A 26,781-nucleotide genomic window follows, 5' to 3' on the forward strand; every position below is an offset into this window, starting at 1 on the left:
GAAATTGTCAGATATCCATCACCAAAAATAGCAGAACAATTGCTACGTTTGTCTATATTTTGCGACGTTTGATTGGCAGTGTTTTATATATCTTATTATTTTTATTGTATTACTAATTATGATACTATTGTATTGCATGGTCAAGTGGGAGACAAGGCAGGAGCCTTAACTTCGCCATGTAAAATAAGACTAAAATAAATAAATAAATAAATAAATAAATAAATAAATAAACGAATTATTTAATTTCGGTCGTTGAAATAACCATTTCTTCCTTTAATGGCAACTATGTAGAATAGATGACGGAAGTTCAGATACGTCTTTGGATTTTATTTTCAAATTCCACAGGAAAGGGACATGAGGGTGCCAGTAATGTTGGTGGGATTCGCATACGAGATAATGAGCTTGCCAACTAACGTAGAAGTTTCCATAAGTACCCTCATCCAAGTCAATGAAATATGCTCCCTGTAGTTGCTTTTTTCTTCCTTTTTTTTCGTTCTCACTATGTACGAAATGAATATCAGAGTTATTGTAAGTTAACAATATCGGACAACGGGGTCACGTGTCTGTGCGTGTACGTGACTAGTTCTCATTGAATAAGTATTTCAGATTGCGATCATTCCAGTTTTTGGCTAAGTCAATTGTTCGTTTACCGATCAAGTCTGATTGACATATGCAACCTCTCAGCTATGATAAAAGTTCTCGTTTGCAACCAATTGGTGACTATTTTTTTTTTTTTTTTTTTTAACGAAATAAAATGAAATGCAATCTTTAAGTTTTACGCACCACAGTTATGCCGGCTCAAGGTTACTAGATGCCGGCTAGGCTAAAGGAGACAGTGATGATGAGAAATTAATGAAATGGTGGAATGAAGAAAGTGGGAAGAAATGGGAGAGACCCAAGAAAATCCACGCACACGGTGTTTGTCCACCACAAAGATCACTTAGCACCAGCTGGAATCGAACTGAGGGCCCCATACACCAGAGGTGAACGCTCTACCGCTGAGCCACCGCGGCCCATTGAAAGAAGTATTTGCAAACAGAAGTCACTTAGATGATAGCAGGGATTTATTATTTTTAAATGTGATTGTACGATAGACTTCCAAACTATGTGAATTCAACACTTCTTGAAGCAGGACATCTATAACTAGTAGTCGCAATAGGGGAATAAGATCAGAGATAGAACCTGTTCCTCGGACGCTGAGTTCATATAAAAAAGCCATTAGTCTGTATATCTTACTGTTTTGCTCTATACAGATTGATATTGAACCGGAAACGATAGCTGATCTCTGTCATTTCCACTTGCAATAGATGAATTAAGTCAGAGATTAATGTATTCTTGCGGTACTGAATCCATATCAAAGAAACTGATTGTCGTTATCTATCTAAGTTTTTTTTTTTCACTTGGTGATCAGTGCTAAAAACTGAAATATGCGATTTTGACTACTTCCGGTTTGAACAGAGAGATGAAAGTGGAGACAAAACTCATTCTTGGAACGTTGAATTCTTGGCAGAAAGCCGTTTCTTGTCTTCTTCTACCTCTTTTGCTCTATGGATATCAATATGAAAACCAGAAGCAGTAGTAAATTTCCAGTTTTAGTAGAAGGATAAGGGAGGAAATGTAATCTACTCTTTTGATTCACAATCGATTTATAAAACTGCTGCTTCTTGCTATTTATTGCGATTGATATTCTATGACGAAGAACTTTGAAACCGAAAATGGTTGGTTTCTACCACATTCGGTTTGAATAGGATGTTAACGGAGGAAACAGAGTCTATCGCTAAGGCGGTGATCGGTGCAAAAAGAAATAATCTACTGCTACCCCTTCTCATTTTTGCTCCATAGATTAGGATTAGTAATTAGATTTCTAGGTTTTCGACTATGTTAACTCGTCATGTGTGAGGGATAACGTTCGCGCAATCACACTATCCGAGAAAACGAAAGAAAAAAGGATTGGGGAAGGAAGGAAGTGGCCTTTGACCTTTACGTTAGGTATCATCCCGATATTCGCCTGGTGTGAATGAGGTAAACCCAGAAAAACCTCAGTTAGGATGGCTGGCCTGAAAAAGCTTTTACACTTTTTAGACCGAGTGTCATTACCCGTCATGAATCGAACTCAGGATCGCTTGCAGCAAAGGCAATAGCTCTTCCGACTACGGTACATGGGATTATTTTTACTCCATAGAGATCAATATCGAAACCAGAAGCACTAATATATTTATAAGACTTCCAGTTGCGGTAATTATATTTTCTTCAGACACTGAGCTAATTATGAAGAACTGCTTGTTGTTATCTATTACAGTATTTATTGTATTGTGAACATGGAAATTGTAAATTAGTTATTTCTACCACTTTGAATTAGACTAGGTAATTACTGGCTGATATGGAACTTATTCGTGGAACACTATCTCGATTTCGAAAAACTGCTTATCGCTGTCTTTTACCGTTTTTGCTCTATAGTGTTCAACGCTCAAATCGAAAATGGTTAGTTTCTACCAATTCTGATTTGAATAGAAAATTAACAGAGTAGATGAGACCTATTGTTGAACGTTCACCACACCACATCACGAAAGACTTGAGACTTTTAGAACAGAGGTTGAGTAACTCCCTTCCGAAATGAAACTGCTCGCATCAATAACAGCAAACAAGTAATGCTCTTAAATGATGGAATGACAGACTCAATTTATTAATCGGTAATTAGGACTTGATTTATCCATACATTAATTAAGTCTGTGTTGGGTGAAGTGTTTAAAAAATGAGGCTGTGTAAAACTATTACCTATATGCAAGACAAACTTCAAACCTTCAAGGGAAAGGTGGGCGGCGTCAGTGCATAACATTGGATGAAAGAGTAGAGAAAGCATTAACTGAATATGTAACCTTTAAGGGTGTTAAGAAACTCTTTAGAAAAATGTCGGACATTCAAACTTGGAGTAATATTTTTTTCTTTTAGTATAATAACTACATATTATCTTGTTACGTATGATCATTGTAGTTGTAAATGTATTTATCTATGTACAATATATTATTGCATGTTTTATTTTGTACCTGTAAAATACACTGACAATTCGGTAGACGCGTTTGGTATTCATTACTAGATTTACTGGAGTATTCTTTCCTTACGAAGTACCCACTGTATTATTATTTTTATGATTACTGTACTGTATTCAATTTTAAGTAATATTGGATTTAAATTTCATGAGACCTTTCACTAATTAGCTTTAATATACTGATGAAACTCTATTAGAAAAAATGAAATAAACCATATACTTATTGAAAGCTAATTTTCCTTTTTATAGTTGATTAGGCCTATAGTTTGTGTAACAGGAGAAAAGGTTACCTCCCCTCTAACTGAAGCCCCGCTCTCACTTGGTGAAAAAGACACTATTTCGATTATTATCGCAAAAGCTACAATATCGCAAAACTCAATGCACCAAATACGGCAAATGCCGATACAGCAAATGAAAACCTTTGAATGAAAAGTGAAAAATATACAATTGTAGTTTTCTCTCTAGTTCATAACAACTTGATTATTTTCTAATCTAGAGATATTTCTTCAATTTTTTCTATTTAAAAATACTTAAAAAACACTTTCCTGCCAATTGTAATTAAAATATAACAATTTTCTTAAAACCTTCTACATTTGGGTCTATTGTTATTCAGAACTCTTCGTCTCTGTGGCTGTATTTTATAAATTATACCGACACATATTTGTAGTTTATTGTTATTACAAAGACTATAATCCTATGGTTTTGTATTTGGATACATATGGAGATGCACAATTTATGTTGTTCGGTATCCCACCTTACTCCTCGCATTTTCAAATGTGGTATCTAACCAATGTGGGATTTCAAGATGGTGGCCGTAATCTGAACAATCCCTAATATACATATAAACACCCTAAGTCATATAAAGTCGGATATGTCGTAGTATCACCGTATCAATCTGTTTCAGAGAAAATTAGTGTCTTGGGAGTTTAGAATCACCTTATAAATTGTTTAGTAGTCTTTAATAGTATTCTTTATTAACTAATTATATCACTATTATTCATTAAACCAAAATAAGAAACTGTTTAAATACAACAATTTTTCAATATTAGTGTTAAACCTTCTTAATATTGCACTAATTCTGCCTGAACAAACAAATGAAGATCCACACGTAAATTAAAATAATTAGCATTGCAGTACATGAAGGAGTATCACCGAAAGATGTGCAGTGAGAATTCGTTATTTCCTATTCTGTTATTGTCTTGTTAAAAATTAGATTACTAACTTTTAATCGAAGTCACGTGTACATCACCCCATAATATTAGGTAAATTCTTAATTCTTCAAGAATCAATCAGGGATACAAACATATTCCATAGAACAGATGCTTATGCTTTGTTTACTTAAGTATAAGAAGATTGTTCAAATGGAAATATATTACATACATTGAAATGAAAAGTTAACAAGGGGCAATTGAATTTAGTCCTAATTTGCAGCGTGTTGTTCATGGAAGAACTGTAAAATGACTAGTTGTGCAGCTCAGCAATAATAATGTACGTCACCCGGGAATAGCATTTCGAGGTAGGCCAGACAGTTCATTACTGCCCGAGCGTTGTGTAATATGAGTGTAACTTGACAAAATACAGTCACAACGATGCAAATATCTCTCCAGGAAAATATCAATAGCCCAGAAAATAACGAACATGGAAAATATCAATAGCCCAGAAAATAACGAACATGGAAAATATCAATATCCCAGAAAAGCCATAAACCGATAGAACAGGCTACTTCTGTGTATTTGACCATGAAGCATAGGGAGGCCCGAATACGAATACTGACGTATGAATTGAGGTTTGATGCGCAGTGACCCGGAAATAGTTCGACATCATTTGGAAGAGATGGGCGTACTTGCACAGCGCTCATTGCTTCGGCTCTCTTTGAGTACAGTATAAAGCAACAACACAGACTTATGCAACTGCAAAGATGAGATATCGCATATGTCACCTACTGATAACCGAATAGTATGACATCTTTCCGAACGAATTACCTTTCTGTCTGCAGCATCATGATTTGCGTTTGGTAAAGCTGCTGGAACAATTAAGCAATGGCAGCATTCTTCATGGCCACTGGTCCGCCACCGGGTGGTATACTTTATTGTTTGTTCTAACCGTTTTGGATTGACATCAATTCAGTCCATTTTACGAATTCTAGTAAGTCATGCATTTTTCAACTAGTTCTGTCACTCACGAGGCAGCTACCAAGAAGATAGGCTGGGTTAGTGCAATTCAAATATTCAATTTTAAGTCTGCGGATAGTGTTGTAAAAGGACCTTTTTCTTCTTCTGTTAAGTTTTGTTTCAATAAAAATAATGCTGTTATTTTTTCACGTATTTTTTTCCCAATTTTCATTAAAACTACAATTATTCCATTGTTTCTTTTCAGATTAACACTTAGCCTAAATACTATTTGAAGATTCTCTCGGCAAATGAAAATGTACTGTGTCCTAACTATATACGCCCAGTGCAATTACGCCATAAATATACCAAACCTGGACATTCAAAATGAAAAGACGAAACCTATTGGAATATGTTCTACCTACCGGTCTTATTACCCTGCAAAAACTCCCGAAAAATCCAGTTGTGGGTTTTCCGTTGGTTTGAATAAATAGTCTGCCATCTTGGATTTCTCACATGTACTTAGTTAAATGCTCTACGGAATTTATAGATCTTTATATTTATAGAACCTAAAAACTGTCATATTTTTTTCTGTAACAAAGATACATTATTCCTTTGACAATCCTAAGCTTAATCTTAATTATGAAAAAAATGAAACGTTGTAAACAAACTTTTTACTTACATTTCTTCCAAGGTGGCTCCATATCTCTGTAAGTCTCCATTCCTTAATACAATTAAATCTGCATGGTCTACAGTACTGTAATTATAAAAAAAGAAGAATGATATTAATTCATATTTACTGATACTGAGCTTGAGTTATTGGACTACATTAATAAATAAGCATGTAATATGCAAAGACCATTGCTAGCTCAGGCAAGGTTAACTTCAGATTATTCGACGTTTACATATTTCTGTTATTATTACTATTTAGATCAATTTATTTACTAATAACTCTTTAACTATGACAACATTATAGTTAGTGTTTGATGTTTTGGAGAACACTTATGATGCACTAACTTCTGATATTTGTTCCACCTTTGTGGGAGAATTAGTTTAAAGTGTGTAAAAGTTGAAACCCTGAAGTTAACTCCAACCGAATTATTTACTAATAACTCCTAAATTATGATATTACTAACGTTAGTGCTTCTTGTTTTGAAAAGCACTAACAATGCACTTAAATTTAGCGTTCGTTCCAAGTTTCAGAGATAATTATTGTGAAAGTTGAAAATCCAGGATTAGTTCTGCTCCAGTTATTTACTAATAACTGCTAAACATTGATAACTCTGATGTTTGTACCTTATGTTTTGGAAAGCATTTATGATGCACTAACCTTTGACTTTTTTTTTACACTAATTGTCCTCCAAAGATACAAGATTGTGTAAAAGTTAGAAACTCTAAATTTTGTCCCGTCCAAGTTATTCATTAACTCCCAAACTGTAATACCGCTAATGTTATTGCTTCTTGTTTTGAAAAGCACTAACGATGTACTAAAATGTAGCGTTTGTCTTACGTTTCAGAGACAATTATTGTAAAAGTTGAAAATTCTTGTTTAACTCCTCTCGAGTTATTCACTAGTAACTCATAAACTACAATAACATTAATAGTAGGGCAAAATATTTTGGAAAGCACTAACAGTACACGAACCCTTGGCGTACGTCCCGCCTTTGTGGAACAGTTAGTGTAAAATTGACGAAAAGTTGAAAATATCTGAAGTAATCCTCGCCCGAGGTATTCACTAATAACTCCTAAGCTATGATAGCACCAACTCGTAAAGTTTGAGTAGTATTTGAGATGTAGGTCGGGCTAAGTTTAGACACATTGCACTCACTTCCAGCTGTGCTCAGCATTCAGAAATTTGGAGATCTGTCTGGCTAATATATTTCTCCCGTTCTTCACAAATCTGTGTGCTCAGCATTTCGCCAGATTGTGTTGTAACCTCTTATAGGAAATACCAATAGATTCTATCGCACATCAAATGACTAATCTTCCATTCTTCAAAATCATGTAATGGATGACATAATGTTTTCTGGGTCAGCATTATTGACGGTGCACCGCAACGAATTTTACCTCCAATGTGACAGTATCAGAAATATGCAACTCAATTTCTCACAGTAGCATTAGAAGATGCAAAGTTCTTTAACGATTGGCACATATCAAAATATATTCTTTGGAGTTATTTCCTTCTTGTATAGGTAGTATATATCTGCTCGGCTTTACGCCAGCCTATTTGCTGGGTCGTTCTGTCGATTTACGGAGACTCGTGCAAAAGTAAATTGTGGAGCTAATGATGTAAATGATAATTCTATATATCCACGAGTAAATTATTTTGTCCCAATTTGGAGTATCCATATCAATTACAGTGATATTGCACTAAACAAGAGAGCAGTAATAATAATTAGGATTTGGGAATTATATTTCTGAGCTGTCGACATCTATGGTAATTTAGTCCATGGTATTTGAGGGATAACCATTCTCGTACAACGATATGGTATATTTGTAACTCATATATTTGTAACACTTCCATTTTCTTGTAATCTTAATTATTGCGGGCAAAAGGTGTTGATTAAAAGTGCACAGACTGTGATGACGAACAAGAGAGATATAAAAAATTATAATATATGATATTTAACCGCTGTTATTATAATACCAGCTTCGTTGGTTTTTTTTCGGGGTTGCTATGATAACTAGTAGTTGCTGATTGATTGTGCTACTAAGAGAAAACATAAATAATGAAAGTTAACGTCACTGTGTATTATTTCAAAATAGTAAGTGATTGATGATGATGTGTGATTTCATAGTACGTGATATCATATAGTAATTATATTAGCAAACTGGAAAAAGTAACGACTATATTTTTGAAAATACCGTTACACTCGGCGAGTACATTATCCGGAGAAGTGGAGAAGGAAGAAAGGAATGAGTAAGGCAGAAAGGGGCATCCAGACTTTGCCCAGTGTGAATGAGGAAAACCCAGGAAAACCTTGCTCAAAATGGCTGGTCTCAAAAACCTTGTACACATTTCTGACAGTGTGTCTCCACCGGAAATCGAATCCTGAACCACTCATACCATTGGCAAGAGTGTTAGCGGTTACGCTATGCGAAGTCACAGTAATAATAATAATAATATGTACTACACTTCGTAACAATACAATTCAGTATTGGGTATACGTATGTCAAACAGCATTTGCTGCGTTTTATATGGCGTGAAATTTCACCGTCTCCTTTAGCCTAACCGGAAAAACGTAGAACTCAAAGATTTCATTTCATATAATTTTCATTCTAAATAAAGCTGATTATTTGTAGTAGCAGCTTTTAATCTGCATTGTTGGACTCTCAATCTATACTATACATAAGTACTGGAAGTCTTGTAGAACGGGTATATCCGTCCGTCCATCCATGTTTTTGTAGTAAAGAGTTCGAAGAAACATTTTGCTTTTATGGACTCAGTGTCTCCAGAATAGATTAATCTCCTTCTTTGAGCATCTATTCAAAATAAAAATTGTAGAAACCAACCATTACCGGTTTCAGCTTTGATCACCATAGAACAGAAATTACAATAAAAGATGTTTCTTAAATTCAATTTAGGGTCCCGGGAACAGACTTCATCCTTATTTTTCGGTTTCTACATGGTCCGTGATGTAGAAACACGATATTAGGTAGCTGGAACTGGTTTCTTTACATGGATTTAGTATCGTAGGAATAGGTTCTATTTCTGCCCTTATCTTCATAGAAACTGGAAATGTACAAATTACTACAACTTCCTGTTTAAATTCTGATACCATTGGATCAAAAACTGTAGTAGATAGAGAGAAAGTAATCATATGGATTCAGCGTCTGAAGAACAGCTTCCATCTTAGACCTTGATCCCTTAATTACCACCGGAAGCTATAAATGTATATTTCGCACTTCCTGTTCAAACATTAAACACCATAGTTTGGAAATGTGCCGCTGTATTTTAGTACGAAAGTAAAAAGTTAAACTGAATGTTAATTTAACTTGACAGTTAATAGCACTGGTAGGACTAGAAACAATTTATTTCTATAGGGGATTTTTAAAAAATGGATTAATTATTAACATTATCAGTTTTTATAATCACTCTATACCTTTCATTTGATCTAAGAGGTCTTAACTTTAAAAGAAAGTAACTTTTCGTCGACGTTTTTGCATTTTTGTTAAATGTAATGCCTACATTAACTCATCCTTTGAATTTCTTGGTATTTTCACTTGGAATAGAAATCAGTCAGTCCATTCACACGTTATATCTTTGTGGATGTACTTAGATATTTATTATTATTATTATTATTATTATTATTATTATTATTATTATTATTATTATTATTATTATTATTATCTTTTCAAACTGTGTTTCACAGATGCAGCTGTAATAGGAATGATGAGAATGTGTTAGGCTACTGCTATTTCTATATATAAAAGAAATTCTAAATAACTGACTGAATGATGAACACTCAGGTCAAACCGCTTAAGCTAGAAGCTTAAAATTTGAACATAGATGAAACTTATTACGTAAGGTACTACTGAGGAAATATTTTGAAAATTCGACAGGAAAGGGGAGGGAATAGAGTAGGGAATTAGTACATTGAAATTTCCGTATCTTGGAATCTCCAAAAATGGTAGACATAAAATTTGATATTTGAAATTCAAATTTAAAATAAGATAAGTGTTTCAATATTTTTTATATTGACCTCGAAGAGAAAAAAAGAGGTGAGAAAAAAGGAGTGGGGAAATGTTTTACAATTGTAATGAGAAGTCCATATCTCTTAATCTCTTGAAGTTAGAGCCATAAAAATTGGGACTGAAGCTGTTCGTTTAAAATAATTAGATACTTATTTCAGCGTTTTTAAAAATGTTTAATTGAGAGGGGAAGACAAAAGAGTGGAAAGGGAAAGGTGTGCGAAATAAAATTAGTATAATAAGAGTCCATAACTAGGAAGTATTGAAGAGCAGAGAAATACAATTTTGTATTTGGACTTCTCTTAAATGTGTTCGAGCAAATTTTGTCATTTGAGATAGAAAGAAAAAAATGGATGGGATGAACAAAGCATGGGTCTTAGTCTTCTAATTTGAAATAATTAGACACATCTTTCAGCGTTTTTAGATATTTGATCTGGAAGTGAAGGAAAGAGCTCAGAAAACTGGATAAGGATTACAAGCTATCTACCTAGGTATACTAGTATAATAAAGAGCAATAATAACTCACCCGTAATAGCCTAGACTATACTATGGTAGGTAGAAATGTGAAATTTGGACAGAATATAACTTTTGTCACAAAAGCAAATGATAAAGAAGAATTTTTGAAACTGCACATCTTAAGGAGTGTTAAGGAACTTCAAGTTTTGCCAAGAATAGTATGCTGTACTTGACAAATTTCTCAAGTCAAAGAAATGAAACTCGACATAGAAACTCTTCGTTAAAAACACGGGAAAACGTACTTTAGCGTTTTCGCAAATTTATCTTCCAAGAGAGAAAAGTGTAGTAATTCTAAAATACTTAAGCTTCCTTTTGTTTAGGTAAAGATTTGCTTAAGTTGGACATATGAAATTCTATATGTAAAATCTTAAGTAAACACAATGGGAAATGATTTTCAGCCTTGAATATTTTCCCATCTAAAAGTGAGAAAGGGAATCATTTCTATAATATCCAATTTTCACTTTATTGAGCAATTGCCCAATGAAGAGAGTTCTCTTAAGTTGAGGTTCTGAAATTCGGTATATGAACTCAAACAAAAATAAGAAAATACATATTTAAGCGCTTTTGAAAATTTATTTCCTAAGGGGAAAACGCTTCAATTTCTATACTATTGAAATGTCCCTTTAGTTAATAACAAACTGCAAAATGTAATGATTAGCTTAAGATGAAGAATGAAACGCGGTATATAAACTCAAAAGTAGAAATAATGGAACAATTGTTTTACCTTCTCAAAAGAGAAATCTTCTAACGGGAGATATTTCTACAAGGTTTGATTTCTTTTCTTTTTTCTTTTTTTTAACGGAATTGCTCAATGTTAGGATTCTCTTACATTGAAGGTCTGAAATTTAGTATAAGAAACACGCATTTACAAGCTTTTGTAAATTCCCCTTCCAAGGGGAAAAAGAGGGTATTTTTTATAATATTGAAATTTCCCCTCATTTATTCTCAAGATGCCGAATGTAGCAATTTACTTAAGTTGGAGATATGAAAATCTGTATAAGCTTTTAAATAAAAATGTTGGAATATGTATTTTAGCAATTGAAAATTCTCCTTTAAAAGGGGAAAGCATATTTTTGAAATAATGCTAAGAGAAGTAAAGGGGATTTAAATGTTTACCCAGATAAGAACAAGGCATGACTCTCTGCAGTTAGGGAAATGAAACTCGGTATATGAACTTCATATTATAAAATTGAAAGTGACTATGTTTGTGACTGCTAATCTTTCGAACCGACCGATCGATCTCGATCAAATTTACAACGTAGATGCGCTCGTGGCTGGGAGTGTTTTTAGCTATTCACTTTGACAATAGAACTTAGGGGAGAGGGAGGGAGGAGTCGAAAAATAAATAAAATATAATAACTCTTGAACCAAACGATCATTCTCAATCAAATTTTTAACATAGACGACGTTCGGGTCTGAGATGTTTTCTACCATTTCAATTTGACGGTAGAACTTAGGGGGGGGGAGATATATAAAAATAAATAAAACTTGATAACTCTTGAACCACCGGACCGATCTCGATCAAATTTACAACCTATACGAAATTCGGACCTGAGATGATTTTTGTCATATTACTTTGACGGTGTAACTTAAGGTTGGGGGAAAGACATTTAAAAATGATCGAAAATAACCAATATTAGTATCGAATATAGGTCGCTGAGATGAACAGTGACACTTCTGATGCCGTTAAAGCCCAAATTCAGATCCGCAACTTGAGGGAGAGGGAGGGGGAGATATGTAAAAATGATCGAAATGACCAATATCAATGTTGAATTCATAGTTTTCGTGCTTGCTGAGATTAACAACGACACTTCCCACGCCGTGCCCCGCAACATGGGGAGCGAGGGGGATATATAAAAATCATTGAAAATGACCAATATCAAAGAGCGCTTTAGTAATAGTAAAAAGTGACTGACTAACGGAACATATTACCATTTTTCTAATTTAACCCAGCGAAGTGGGTAGTTGATGGTAGTTAAAAATAAGTGGAAATGTATCCCACGGTTGTTGAGAATTCCCGTGTTCCGGTTTTAATGGACGGATGAGGATCATTTTCTCTTTCTCTTCATTAAAAGCGACGATGCGTGTTTGTAATCGTATGACGGAAAACGGTTTACCCATTTGAAGTGAATTTTATAACACAGTACCTACCTCAAGGGATTTTCTCATGTCACACCAATGAATGGATGTGTTCTAAAATGGTATGAGAGTTCAAATTTTATGTCAAAAGTAGAGTCATTTTTATTTGTTTTTATATTTACACTTTCAATGAAATGTATATCCTAAGTGGAAAGAGGTTGAAACATATTTCATAAACCTATCCACTCGTGCGAAGAACGGGCATTTTAGTTAGTGTTAAGTTAGTGCACGAGTAATATAAAGTCAGCAACCTGTCTCTGGTATCCGGTGCGAGAATGATTAGTCAAGTCTTAACATAATAAATTATAGGTGAATTTACTTGCACAAATCAATTTTATTGAATATAGGACAACCAAGTTCAGAGTTTAATAATTTACAAGCTCCTATCTAGTCCATATAAATTTTACAAGTTTTCGCTGTGTTAAATGTTAAATTGGATATCTATTACAATGTTTTAATGTAGCCATTGTTAACTTTATCAATACCTTTCACGATATTAATAGCATACGGTTGCAGAAATACCCGTAGTTCATTATCTCTGAATATACTTGTTTCCAAGAATGAGTCAAAACTTGCACAGCCTATCTCTTCTTATGTCACAGGACCTACAGTATATAGTACGGGATCTGAGGTAAATGACATACTTGCTAAACCCATGAAATGCCCTGTCTGTTTAGATTACAGTCTTTCAGGACCTATAAAATATTATCCACAGATTAAACTAATTCAATATTTGGTATCAGCACTTCCAAAAGATAATCAATCAAGGGCCGCAAACGATTTTGTTTGATCACAACCTCGAAATCAAGTAGATTCGTTGGTAGCATATTTCGTTTTGGTGACCCTTTCTACAGAGCTTCTGGTCAGTATATCAAGATTTTCGGTCCTTGAGTGATGCGCTAAGATCTTGTCACTGCGCCAAAGCCAAATATAGATCTTCTTACAAGGAAACCGATTCAAGTGTGACACAAAATTGTGCACGAGTTTATGCGCAATCGAAGTCTTTTTGTGAACAATGAATTCCATTAGAGGGAAAAACCCTCGATCTCAACCGTTCCAGAGATATAGAGGGGTAAGAGAAAACTCGTGTTTTGATATTTTGTGGATTTTCGGCTATGTTGCGAGTGAGTATGTTTGAAAATAGCATTTAAACGTTAAGAAATATGCACTAGAGGGAATAAAAGGGGTGTTGAATTTGAAGTTAGTGGCGTAGGTTTTAACCAGGGCCTGAAAAAGAAGAGGCTATGAGGAATAACAAACGCCATTGACACGAAGAACAAAATTGTATGATATTACTTGCTAATATATCATGTCTTTAGTTCGTAGAAAATGAGAAAAAATAATATGAAAATTTTGGTATTAATTATATTGCCACAGAAACAGATATTATTGTGTGAGCAAAAATACAAGGTTATATTCTGTGCGAAAGCGCTAAAGAAAAACAAATCAAATAATATGAAAATCAAACATATATTGAATAGCAGTTAGTAAGTAATTGTCACAACAGAACCAACTACTATATTAGTGTTCGTTTTGGTGACCATCAATGCCTTCATTTAAATCAGTATCGTCAGAAACAGAAAATTACAAATCCTATTTCATATTTTGACACGTAGGGTGGAGCGAAAACTTGACTTTTTCACTTTTTTCGAAATCTATATGGGGCTAGTGCGGAAAAGTTGCCAAATGATCTCAGGAACAATTGTGCAAATTTTCAGTCCATTTCCTTAATGTTTTGATCTCCCGCCAGGCGCAAATTTGGCGGTCCCTTCAAATTATTCAAATTTAGTCGTTTTTTTTGCGCTTTTTGCATTTATCGCGCTAATTTTTGAAGATATATTAATCTTTCGTACATCGTTAGATTCGCCATGATACTGACATTAAAAGTGTTCCGTACTCATTGTGCGTATTTCTCGCTTTTGAGACGGTTTTTGGCGAAAAATTGGATTTTCTATTAAAAATACATACTTGGCAGTACCCGTGCATTGTTCAGAATGCATATAAAAATAACATTTGTTTAGCAGCTTCTTCAGTTTCTACGATTTGAAGAAGTCCTGTTTTGTCTCCACTTTCGGTAGTCTTTTTCTGCTCTCCAGCCTCGCTCTGATAAATCCGTCTCTGTTATCAGGCCCACAAACAGCACTGGAGGCTTCGGTGACAAGTTTGACAATTCTCTCTACAGACTGTGTGTGGCAAGGAATGTTGATGATATCCAGTTGATCAACCTCAAAAAGGAGTTTCCCCTTCCTTCCCCTTCAACATCCTATTGATCTCACTGCTTAGTATGTTTCTTGTTATAGGTGGTTCGGTCACCTCGCACTCGTTCCAGTTGACTAAATCGACGTAGTCCGTTGCGTTAGGGTTCATTGCAGGGACCTTGAACTTGCGAATATGCTCCTTCTCTTCTTCTTCCCTGGCCCTCAGAATTCTCAACGCAAGTTCCTGAATATGTCTCTGTTCGTCTTTAACCATGGAAACAAGGATGTTTTCAGGATGATCAAAAAATCCATTTCTTTGAATGACCGGGTCTACTATCTTCTTTAGTTCTTCGCTAAGATGCCGAGACCAGCGAATAAACTCAAGAGATGCTTCGGTTCCTCCTTAAACTGCGGTTTGGACTTAATATTGAACCAAGTGGGTCATACACCTTAACGACAAATGTAGCAAGCGTCTTCAGAACCTCAGAAGGATTCGCTGTACTTATGTATTGTCAAAGAATTCTGTTGGCAGTAATTAACCATCTCGAGTGCGAGAGTGTTTCAGGGTTCTTGCTTTCCAACAATGTAGTGCATTGTCCACTTGCAATTGCTTAGCATATTTCGTAGAGGTATTGTTGGTCAGAGCTAAGATCTTTAGGGTCCACTGATGGCAGAACTGTGACAATAGTTTCGTAGAGAGTCACTGGCAGTTTCTCGCACTTCTGGAGTTGAGATCCTACAGGCCCAGAAAACGTGTAGGGTTCGCTTGTAAGACCGTCCAAATATTGAAGGAGATTATGAAGTGATAGCTCATTTGCATGAAGTAGAGAGACTGTCCACTGTAACGGTCTCCCCAGGATCGCTTCAAGTTGTCGGACAACTCCACCGGTATGTCCAGTTTTCACCACGGTTCCGTCGCAACCAACAGCTAGTATATGCTCTGCTGAAAATCCCTGCTTACACAGCGTTTGTATTGCTGTCCTTCAGCAATGGAAGTGCTGGCCCTTGGCGATGGCATGAAATGTCCGATATACAGAGAGCCAGGCTCCTGCACTACAGACACGTGTTCTTTTTTAACAACAACTCGGTGGAACTTTCAGCCTCTCTTTTCTTGACTGATCTGTTGTAGCGCCTTCCATCAAAGTAGACTGCTCGCAGGACAGTCTCTTCATTTGCACATTGTTTTTGTAAGTGCTCTCTGCTTTCCTTTCTCTCTCTTCTTACTTTGCTTCTATCTACGACCTAGGAATAATCTTCTTCTGTTACGATTTCCACATTTCTGAAAATCGCTGTCGCGAGCTGGGAAGCATTTCTGTCTGATGCTTCAAATCGATCACAAGCTATTGAAAAATTCGATAGGGTTAGCCTAGCGGTCGGACGGTAGGTTTGAGTTCATGCGGCAATTCTCGTTGTTTTTTTCCGTTTAGGATTAAACTCATCATCATAATAGTCATCTGAAGAAGTCACAGAAACTTCAATGTCTCTGTTACTTTCACTGTCTTCTTCCAATTATGAATTTTGTTTCAGCTTTCTTTTCCTTGCTTTTTCTCTATTCTTCTTTCTCTCTGTTTTCCTTTAGTATTCGCTTCATAGTTTTTGTAGCCAAGCCTCCAATGAACGTCCTTCTCATATTTCGCTGATCAGAAAGGAATTCTCTTTACATGGGAGGGACTCTTCTGAATTTCTCACAAGTACAACTTTGGAAATCAGGACATTGCAAGAAGAGAGTAATTCTGGTATTTTCCTGAAACACCTTCCTGGCCTGAATAGCGGATTCAGTTGTTTTCTTCACGCTCTTCATAATTTTGGAATACTTGTTGTGATATGAGCGAATTATATCAACAACACGTTTATGGGAGATGACTGGGATTGATGCCTTTATCCAGATTTCCTCTACTTTCTTGCTGATGATGTCTGCGATTTCGGAAACAGGTTTTGACTTTCCTGATTCCGCAGAGGCTTGGTTTCGAATCCAGAGATAGAACTTCAACACATCTTCGACAATTGGTAGAACAATTTCGGAAAACTCCGATGGATTTCCAAAAATTTGACATGCCGAGATCTTCATAGTTTTATTTCCCATAACCTGACTCATTTGTACCGTCCGGGATAATTTGATGCGACAAATTCACAGTATTCGGTATTTATATCTGTAGTAATTTCAGTATTATCAAAACCAAAATTAATTCACAAACACACTAAAAAGTTCCTAACGTTGCTATTAACAGTACTATTAATAGTATTATCAAAACCAAAATAAATGCACCTTCGCACTAAACACTTCGTAATGTTCCTAGGTCTAATTTTCTGTTACTCGTATATAGCTTTTTGCTCATAAATGAGCTCATGCAATCTTGACTACAAGTTTCAACATCAATAAGAAAAATATCACTTTCGCACTAAACACTAAAGTATTTAAGCACACACTATGTGTGTAATGGTGCTGTGGTGGACACTCAGAACTTGGATGATGCAATCTCGGCTACACTTCTAAACATCAGCGGAAACACAATCTCATGGAGAATAATATGTAATTATAGATTAATTATATTATGATTCTGTTTAGTATTTCGTAATAATGTGCTACACTACTAATAGTATAAGTGCAAAAGTGCCCATGAATCTTAACTCAAAAATTCTTAAATATGAAAATTTGTGATTTTTCCTTAAACATAAAGATTTTGCCTGAAAAAATGACAACAACGAGAAATAATGACAATGAACGCCAAGCCTTTTCAAAGTCCGTGCAATGCCGAACCTAACGAAGTACAAAACATTGATATATCTTCACAAATTATCGCGATAAATGCAATAAATAAATAAAATTAAAAAATGAAAAAGCGGCTAAATTTGAATTATTTTAATGGAGCGCCAAATTTGTCACTGGTGGGAGATCAAAACATTAACAAAATGGACTGAAAATTTGCACAATTGTTCCTGAGATCATTTGGCAACTTCCCCGCACTAGCTCCATATAGATTTCGAAAAAAGTGAAAAGTCAATTTTTCGCTCCACCCTGTTGATACAAGCCTGCAAGATACAAGTAGATCTTTTTAATTACAAATGGCCGCCGGTTTGAAACTTTATTGTTGAATTATGCTTATGTTTTTAATCGACTCACGTATTGCAAACACCCATTTTTTCCAACTTTGATTCGTACCGGTTGATAATTGCGAAAATTAAGATTATTTGAAAAGTTTAATCAGCTGTAATTTTCAGTTCTTTCGATGGATCGTTCCAATTTTCACCCTCGACTACTATATAGTAAAACGCATTTTTGGGCCATTTTTCGTTCCGATCGGTTAATATTTGTAGAAATTATAAAATGTTTGAAAAGTTTCGATGGCCACCATTTTTTACATTTGTCATCCTATTTGACCTGATGATGCTTTTATTCGATTCAGCGTACCAAGAAACCTATACATAGTCACCTTACACGCTTATTTCAGGCAACAATGGAAGTCCGGTATTTTTGCCTTCCCTCTCCAAAACATTCTACCCCTAGAATTGTTATGGACTCTTCGGCTTTGCAAAACTTATGCCTAAGGCGACGTATTACTAAAGTTTCGTGGATGAAGGAATTCTTCATTTTTAAAAGTCTCTTTTACTTGTACTATCGTTACGTATTCAAAAATTCGCAAAATATCGGAGCACCAACCTTCTCCTTATTCCTCTATATTTTCGGAACGGTTGAGATCGAGGTTTCTTTTTCTTTTACCTCTAACGGACTTGATTGTACTCAGAAATACTCTGTTTGCACATAAAATCGTTCACAATTTCGTGTCACACTTGAATCGGTTTCCTTGTTAGTGTAGAGTAAGGATTGGTTCAGTTTAAATTTTTAATGTAAGAGAACACTAATTGGCATTCACAAATACTTTGTGTGAAAATATTAATTATAAATTTGCATTTACAGTATTAAATGATTAGCGGTGTGCATTGAAACAACTTATCACGAATCACCAGGGAACAGCGACAAAAAGTTCATGAACTACTGATTTAAATTGAACTAAAAACGCCAATGAAAGGAACTGAAAAGTAGAAAAGAACGGAACGTGAAACATTCACTAAGTTTAACTGATTGTCATATTTGACACTTAAAAATGAGGAAGAATAAACGACTTAACATAATTTACATTATGTATTAGCAATTTAATGACATCTAAATACCCTTAGAGAAAGAAAACGAAAAAAAAATGCTAAGAGTATTCGATTCCTTGGTGTTTGAGTAATCGTCAGAAACAAACGGTGTTCAATTAGCGATACTATTAAACGTTACTTCTTCTGGAGAAACAAAAATGTAAATGAATTTAAAAATCAGAAACTATAAACCAACAACAGCGAAAATGCTTTAAGAAGATAAATAAAATTATCCAGGAAATTAGAACCAATACGCAAACAGCTTAACATGCACGGCTATGGAAACAATTAAGGGGATACCTTTCAGTCATATTGATAGGTAATTAACTTCTTAACAACTTTCCTTGTTTTTCTATATTGTTTTCTGTTTTTTGTTCCAAGTATGTATAGATTTTCTTTTACTACAAACGAAGTTTTCTGTGCCTAGGTATTATTTTGTTCTGAAAGTAGCATTGCATCAAGTAACAAGAGAAATCTGAATATTACAAACAGCAAACAGTGAGGTGTGTTGTGAATACTTCACTACTCCGACTCTTTCCCCTTCAAATTCGTTACTACCAAACTGACTATTTTAGGAGACTTATCAAAACTTTATTTTGGAGGAGCGTTCAAGTCCGTATTACCATACGATTGTTTTTCAAACAGAGAACCTAATACATTTCTACCAATATTCAATATGCTACAGATCAAAGACATTTCAAACATGAAAAATAAGAAAACTGCAATCCCATTCAAAACTCAAGTCTCTTTTAATTAAACTCATCTTTAGTATGGGGATCAAAGGACTATAACTCCCATTCTGATTCCTATTCTCCTATTCTGTTTTAGTTTTATTAGAATTTTTCGAAATCTAATACGACAATTGTGAAAATATGACGAGTAAATAATGAAAGATTTCTTGAAGAAAAAAAACAATATATTTTCAATCAATTAATACACTCCAACGAATATTAATAGATGAAGAAAGAAGAAGGAAAAGAACAAGGAAAATAACCCATTTATATCTTTCTTTTATCATGAAGAACACTTCGTCGCTAACCAATCCAAGCTTTACGATGAGCATTCATAAACGTCCATTCAGATGTCAGAGATGGTCTTTGTGCAAATAATGAAAAGTGCCGCATGATGGAATGGCATCTCATGTAATATCCAGTTTTTTTCTAAATCGTGACGGCGCGTGAGAATGTGGTTTTAGCAATGACACTGCGAAATTGGATTGTAATCCGTCTCGTTGAAGATCAATGAATATATATTTATATTGAAGGCGTTACACGAATGAAAGAATGGTTTTAGAAAATTATGGTGATTTGCTCGAGAAAAAGATTAGTCTTGTGTTTTTTATTTGAAGCATTAATGCAAATTGGGTTATGTTTCAGTGTATCATATTTCTTACATGAAACTGAAAACAAATTTTGTAGGAGGAACTTGAATTATTATTATTTGTATATTTTATCCCAATGCTCATACGGACGTTAAAGAAAAAACGAAATGTTCGGGAACTGTTAGAAACATCGCGCAGATTTTGCAGAAAAAATAATTCGCTTATTTATTTTTTGTGGTTTAGTTCCTAATCTGAAAGAATAAGAAGAATTAGATTAATAGAATGAACGTTTTAGATGTCACCTTATACAGTTCGATATGCCTTTTCTATAACCACTCTCACTTTCACCCCGACTGACTCCATACAAAAGTTATATCGAGTCATCTGTGAGACACCACCGAGGAAATTTGCCTTTTGCGTAACTTGTTTTGATAACTTATGAAAACGCCAATGCAACATGAAAAAAACGTTTTTGATTTGATCAGCGAGCTTGTAGAAGATTTCACCGACTACAACAGAATCGAAACTGGACCAAAAAGTGACTACGAGAGAAGAATCGTACAGAACATCGCCGATTTGCCTATCGATTGTAGGCTACAGAACGGATGATATTTATCTGATATCTTGGAATCGTTACGTATTGTCCAGTAGTGGCGTTGCTAAAATGTTTTAGTTTGGAAGAAATACAGAAATTAAGGCAAAGAAGAAGCTTCAATATGTATAACGTACAAATCAAATGGAAAGTGCTGAAATTGAGAATATTTCTAAGCAGGATATAAAAAGCTTTCCTCTGCGGATGACACTAACATTTTTATTCCATTGTTCTCTTCTTTCTACCCTTTCTGGTGAAGTGGCCTAACTCAAATGGTTAGAATAAGTTTTCTTAGTTCAAAAGACTTAAATCAGAAAGATAACTTTTGGTATCACGAGAACTAGTTTGAATTGTAAGGTGAAGAAACAATAACCACAATAATATTATATTCTCAAATACAATCATACAGAATAGACTCTTGATAGATAAAGTTTTGTAGAATAGATTTTTGATAGTTAAAATATTGTAGTTTATAGAATATACTATTACTTCAGCCACATCTATGATTGCAAGAGAGTATTAAAATTTTCAATCATTCTTGCTGATCAACATTGATTAATTTCATAAAAGCGGTTAAATTCACCTTTAAGATTGAATTGGTGTTCTCACTTTACAAACTGCGTGGTGCAAAGCTGATAATTTTGATAAACGCTTTCCTCTGTTTGATCAGTTGAATGCTGAAGTCCTTAATCCGGAGCAGCTTTCTTTCAGATTTCCTCCAATCTTCAGTTTCTTTACTGTAAAATATTTGCACGAACTACTGTATAACCTGAACATTAGTGATACTAACTTAATCCATACGCTTCAAAGTTTTAAGGTTCATCCAAAACAAAAATTCACAATTACCGCCTATCGTATTCCAAGGCTGTTACTGCACACATCTCTGAATTTAGTCTTATATTATCCCACCTTGATTCATTCAAGGACCTCTCTTACACGTTCCCGAACAGAGACTCTACGTATAACCAAGCTACATATAGCACCCAATTTAGGCTTCTCGAAATTATTTTTAAACATACCTCAAATGATACCAATTATATCAAATGGTATAATAACAAACCATTTGATTATTAAAACTCTCGATATAATTTTATAGTATCTTTATGGAACTGTATATTGTACTGTGTGGGGAAGAAACATGGATATTACATAAAAGTGATGAGAAACGACTGGAAGTTTTCGAATTGTGTAGTAGAGAATAATGGAGAAAATTAGCTGGTTCGAGCGGAAAACGAATGAGAAGATTTTGGAAATCGTTCGGAAGAAAAGAAATATTTTAGATATTACTGAAAAGAGATAAACGATCCATTTGAGATGTTGGCTAAGGAGGAATTGTATAATGAGGGACGTATTAGAGGGTATAATGGCACGAAAGAGTAGAAGGTGACGTAGGAGGCTATAGTTGATGGACGACATCAAAACAGAAGTATGTGAAGACGAAGAGGTCAGCGAAAAACCGTGGAGTATAGAACCTTCTCAGTTGCGGAAAGAGCCTTTCAATAATAAGAAAATACCTGTGATGATGATGATGATGATGATTGATGTCACTTGCAATTTTTAATTCATCAACATTACCGTATAACTAAATTTAACTACTAACTTGTTTTGGTTTAAAAATATCGACGATGAAATTATTCTTCATTAACACATAAAAATAAAGGACACCCGCTACTCGGAATAGGCTATATGAGACTCAAAAGTTGACGAGTTTAAAGAGATTCGACAACAGCTATTTCATGCTAAGCTGGCAGTTTTAGTATGACATCTAGGGATGAATATTATTATTTTATTAATTCACTAATACATATAGTAAAAATAAAACTAATAGTTCTCTCTAACTCTCTAACTTTGTTTTTTTTTTTCAAAAAACAAAACAGGACTTTTTTAATAACAGAATCAAAATAAAAATTCATTAAAATGTAGACAAAAAAGTTCAAACAAAGATACGTATAAAATAAGTTTAGTTTTCAATGTTCTATTATGTACAAATTTTGTAGGTTGTGATGGTTGTCCCGCAGCCAGAACACTAAGACAGACTCTTAAGTTTCTTTCTTTGGGGGTTAATTAGAATTCACCCTAGGGCCTACATTAATACATACTTACAAATAAGCAACTGAAAGTTTCAGAAGGGTTGTAGATGCTCACAATCGGACTTATTCCTCCTCGGCAATCCGTGGCAAACATATTTCGGGCTGTGCCAGCGAAACATTAAATCCAGCCCTAGGTAATGGTGCTTCCTAAGGTTCAGAGTCAGTAGCGGTAGACGTTATGTCATGTATACTGTGACCTGCGACAATATCTCAATGAGGCATGGGAGGCAAAATATCGAATTCATGAATAATTCAATACTTAGTATGTAGCTGGAAGTTAGGAGTTATTTGTTACTTATATCTTAGTAGCCCTTATACGATTCCATCAGCTAAGGAAGCTGATACACTTATTTTGTCCCATTCAGATCTTTCCCTATCTCTCCGTCTTGTACTCCGCTCATTTGTCCCAATCAGATCTCTGTCTACCTCTCTGTCTTGTACTCCGCTTAGTTTGTCTATATCAACGAAGCACCCCAGTATAGACCACCCTACAAAATCTTGTGCACCCATTTTTAAGGGAAATAATAGTTTTTGTGAGGCTATACTAGTCACATTAAATTGTGACAGCAACATCGTGTGCCTCGTCACATTAAATTTCGACCCCTAGTGAACTGCTCTTCACATAAATATTTGACTTTCCCTATGTATCGGCTATGTCCTTCACAGGAGTCAGGAGACAAGAGCCTACCGGATAGCCAGTAAACGGTTAAAGAGCAGGAGGACTCTGAACCTGTTGCCGAAAATCATGTCAGAGCGGTAGAAAAGAGAAGAAGACAGGTCCTATAGGTCCAGGGCAGAAAAAGAGAGGATATGTGCATCTGCGCAACCCTTGCTCTCCTCCTCTAATCATCTCTTTGCTGATTTTTCTCAGGCTCTACGCTCCACTACGCCAGACAATTTATTTCTCTCTTCACTCACTTCCTTACTTACTTTAAAACGTATTCCTTTATATATGAATGTTTGTCCCTGTCTCTGTTCTACTCCAGTTTGAGCCCTAGAATATTACTCCTGCGTCGTTTCGATTATCATCTTCACTCTCCTCAGCTCCTGCAATCCGCACCTACAAGTTAATTGATCTGGTAAAAACGAGAGAGTAGAAAAAACATTCATACATAAAAGAATACCTTTTCAACTAATTGATGAGAGAGAAGCGAAGTGATATGGCAGAAAGTATGAGACAGGTCAAGAGAGAGATCATCAGAGAAGCAGAGGAGTGGAATGTTCAGGTGCATGTGTGCATCATGCATATCTTCTCGATTCGTGCTCTGATATTGTCGGATCTGTCTCCTTCTCCTTTTTGCTTCCCAGACCTATTTTCTGGTCACAGGTTTAGAAACCTGCTGCTTTTCTGTCTTCCTATATTCTGTCCTGACTTTCTCTATCTTAATATATGTGGCTTGGATCTAAAAGGGCCAATGTCACGTTTTAGCAAAGATGAGATGCTCGTCAATTTTAACGCCTGTAATTGGATATTTTCTTGTGCAAGAAACGCAAATTTTAATATGAATGGTATATATTGCAAACCATTTCGTGTTAACATTTGTTCTTCTTGCACAAGAAAACATTCATTTATAGAAGTTAAAATTGAAGAATAGATCATTTTTGCCAAAAGGTGACATTGGCCGTTTGGAATCCAAGTCGCAGTTTCCGGATCAAGAATTGTTGGGAAGAACTTTTATTTCTGAAGAGAACAAACAGCCTCAACACTAGTCCCCATAGAAGTTCTGGTAAATCATTCGATAGTGTTATTACTCATGTCTTTGTGTTCTAATTGCCTCACAATTGCTAATCCTTTCATTCAACATTCACGTTTATGTCGGTTTATTTCCGTCGTTCTTCCTTAAATTGACTCTCAAAAGTAGTCTCAGTATGCAGGACTGTAGAGAATGTAAATAGCATCCTTCACTAGAAACACGTAATACCCATTCAAATTATTCAAAGAAAATTATGCACTATATATTGCCGTCATTCTTTACGGCCTGCTCCCTTAGATGCAGACATGTGGTCTAAGCCCCTCTTTCCCCTCTGACGACAGGCTATCAAATGTACTTTTGTAATATTTTTTTTTATTTTTTTTATTTTCAAAGTGATATTTTTCTCAATCGTTTATAAAATTTGAAACTGTAATGACTTTCAGAATAATTTCTCTTCATGTATACTTAGAAGTTCCAATTTCAAATTTGAAAAGTAACATGATGATTGAAATCGAAACATCGGGAAACTACAGATAAAGTACATTTTGTTGAGAAAACTTATAAGAAAATTAAGCAACTAATTAACAAATAATTAACCGTGAAAAAGAAGACAATTATACAAGAAGGATGAAAGAAACAAGTTTAATGCAATGATTTATTTACTCCTTCATCGTGTTTTGGTACACTGCAATTTCTTATATCAATCTGCGTTACGTTGCAAAAAAAAAAAAAAAAAAAGCGACAAGAACAAACTACGATAGAATACGGTCAATCGAACTCGAAAGTAGCAATAGATTTAGACTACTGTTTGTACAAATTACATCAAGGATAGTACAGGGTGTTTTTTTTTAAATCACGGATTTCATTTGGGTCTAGAATTTCTAACAGAAGTCCGATTTTCATGCGGTTTGTGGCCAATGATTAAGCAAGGAAGGGGGAATTATGGGACCATGTTTACTGATTTAAATTCATCCGGGGTAAAATCGGCCACGCCTGAAGAAAAACCGTAAATATTCGCCAGTGTACCTTACAATTGGAATCAAATGCAGTGAGGTGTGAAAATTTGAGTTTTCTTCGTACATGGTAACCTCACCAAGGTCAAGAAGAATAAGAAACTGGGCCGTTGTATTGGGAATTGCGCTGTACAATTATGTACTAGTGTGTGAGTATAATCAAGACACAGTGAGAATAGTGTACGCTTTGGAGCAACATGAGTTTATCGTTAAAAGTTTTTTGTAAACGGAATCTGTTGTTGATTCACGAAGGTCATTTAGAAACAAATTTGCCTCACGTTCTGCCCCAGATAGTAGCATAATATACCTATGGTCGCTAGTGAATAAATTGGAAGAAACAACTTCGCTTCTGAGTGAGACAGGGAAGCATCGGACCTTGTGGAAAATGTCCTTTATCGATTCTTTAGGTCACCCAAGAAATCTCTCCGTTGTTTGTCGTAAGAAATCGTCTGTAGCTATTCAACATGAGATTTTTGGGTGTTACCGCTAACACTTGATTTGTATTCTCACTAATACTTAATTTGTATTCTGCAATTTTATTTCAAAAATCCAAAACCTCATTCCAATTGCAAGGTACACTGGCTAATATTTGCGATTTTTCTTGAGGCGTAGCTGATATTACCCCGGATGAATTTAAACCACGCCCCTTTGGTGCGGAATTCCCAGGTTCATCCCCGGTGGAAGATTATGAAACTTGGATCTCACGGAAAGCTGCAATCCACGTCTCACACAGCCTCGGTGCTGAAAGAGAAACTAAACCTCTACCTAATCAATTTAATTCTGTTATTCTTTCCTGAATAAATGAGTAAACTACATTTAACTGTACACAGTGTTAATACAACGTCGAATTTTTAGTTCCTGGAAGCTGATTTCAAAATCGTATTATCAATTCTAAACATATCGATCGTAAAGATGGTATGCATTTCTTTGTCAGCCGAAGCTTTTAAAAAATTAAGAACATCGGCTCCTTAAGTTCTTAAACTTTATTATTTTTCGAAAGCGAAAACCTCATAGTAGTTCTAGGAAGTCCTTCACTTCTCTTGGAGAAATCAAATCACTGAGCTTTTCTCTCTTTCATTTGTTGGTTTCTGACAGAAATAAAAGTTGTTTATTAGATCGTCAACCACTGCCAACTGCCACCCGCATCTTCCGGCGCTCCACATTGTCCCTCATTGACTGTTCAACTAGAGATAGTCACGGTCAACAAAAACAAAAGAAGCTGCATGTTTGAG

At 35.1% G+C, this 26,781-nt stretch overlaps 1 protein-coding gene across 1 annotated transcript in view; it reads right to left on the bottom strand.

The window, feature by feature from the left end:
* The window catches only part of LOC145665254 (lutropin-choriogonadotropic hormone receptor-like), a 642,745-nt gene that overhangs the window by 393,320 nt on the left and 222,644 nt on the right, over positions 1 to 26,781 (bottom strand). The window contains exon 3 of the mRNA XM_081732546.1: positions 5,837 to 5,911. Within this exon, the coding sequence (XP_081588672.1) occupies positions 5,837 to 5,911 (75 nt within the window). The remainder of the gene's footprint in view (positions 1 to 5,836; positions 5,912 to 26,781) is intronic.

The sequence above is a fragment of the Thermobia domestica genome, chromosome 11, assembly GCF_964235325.1.
Source record: "Thermobia domestica chromosome 11, izTheDome1.hap1.1, whole genome shotgun sequence".
Taxonomy (NCBI): domain Eukaryota; kingdom Metazoa; phylum Arthropoda; class Insecta; order Zygentoma; family Lepismatidae; genus Thermobia; species Thermobia domestica.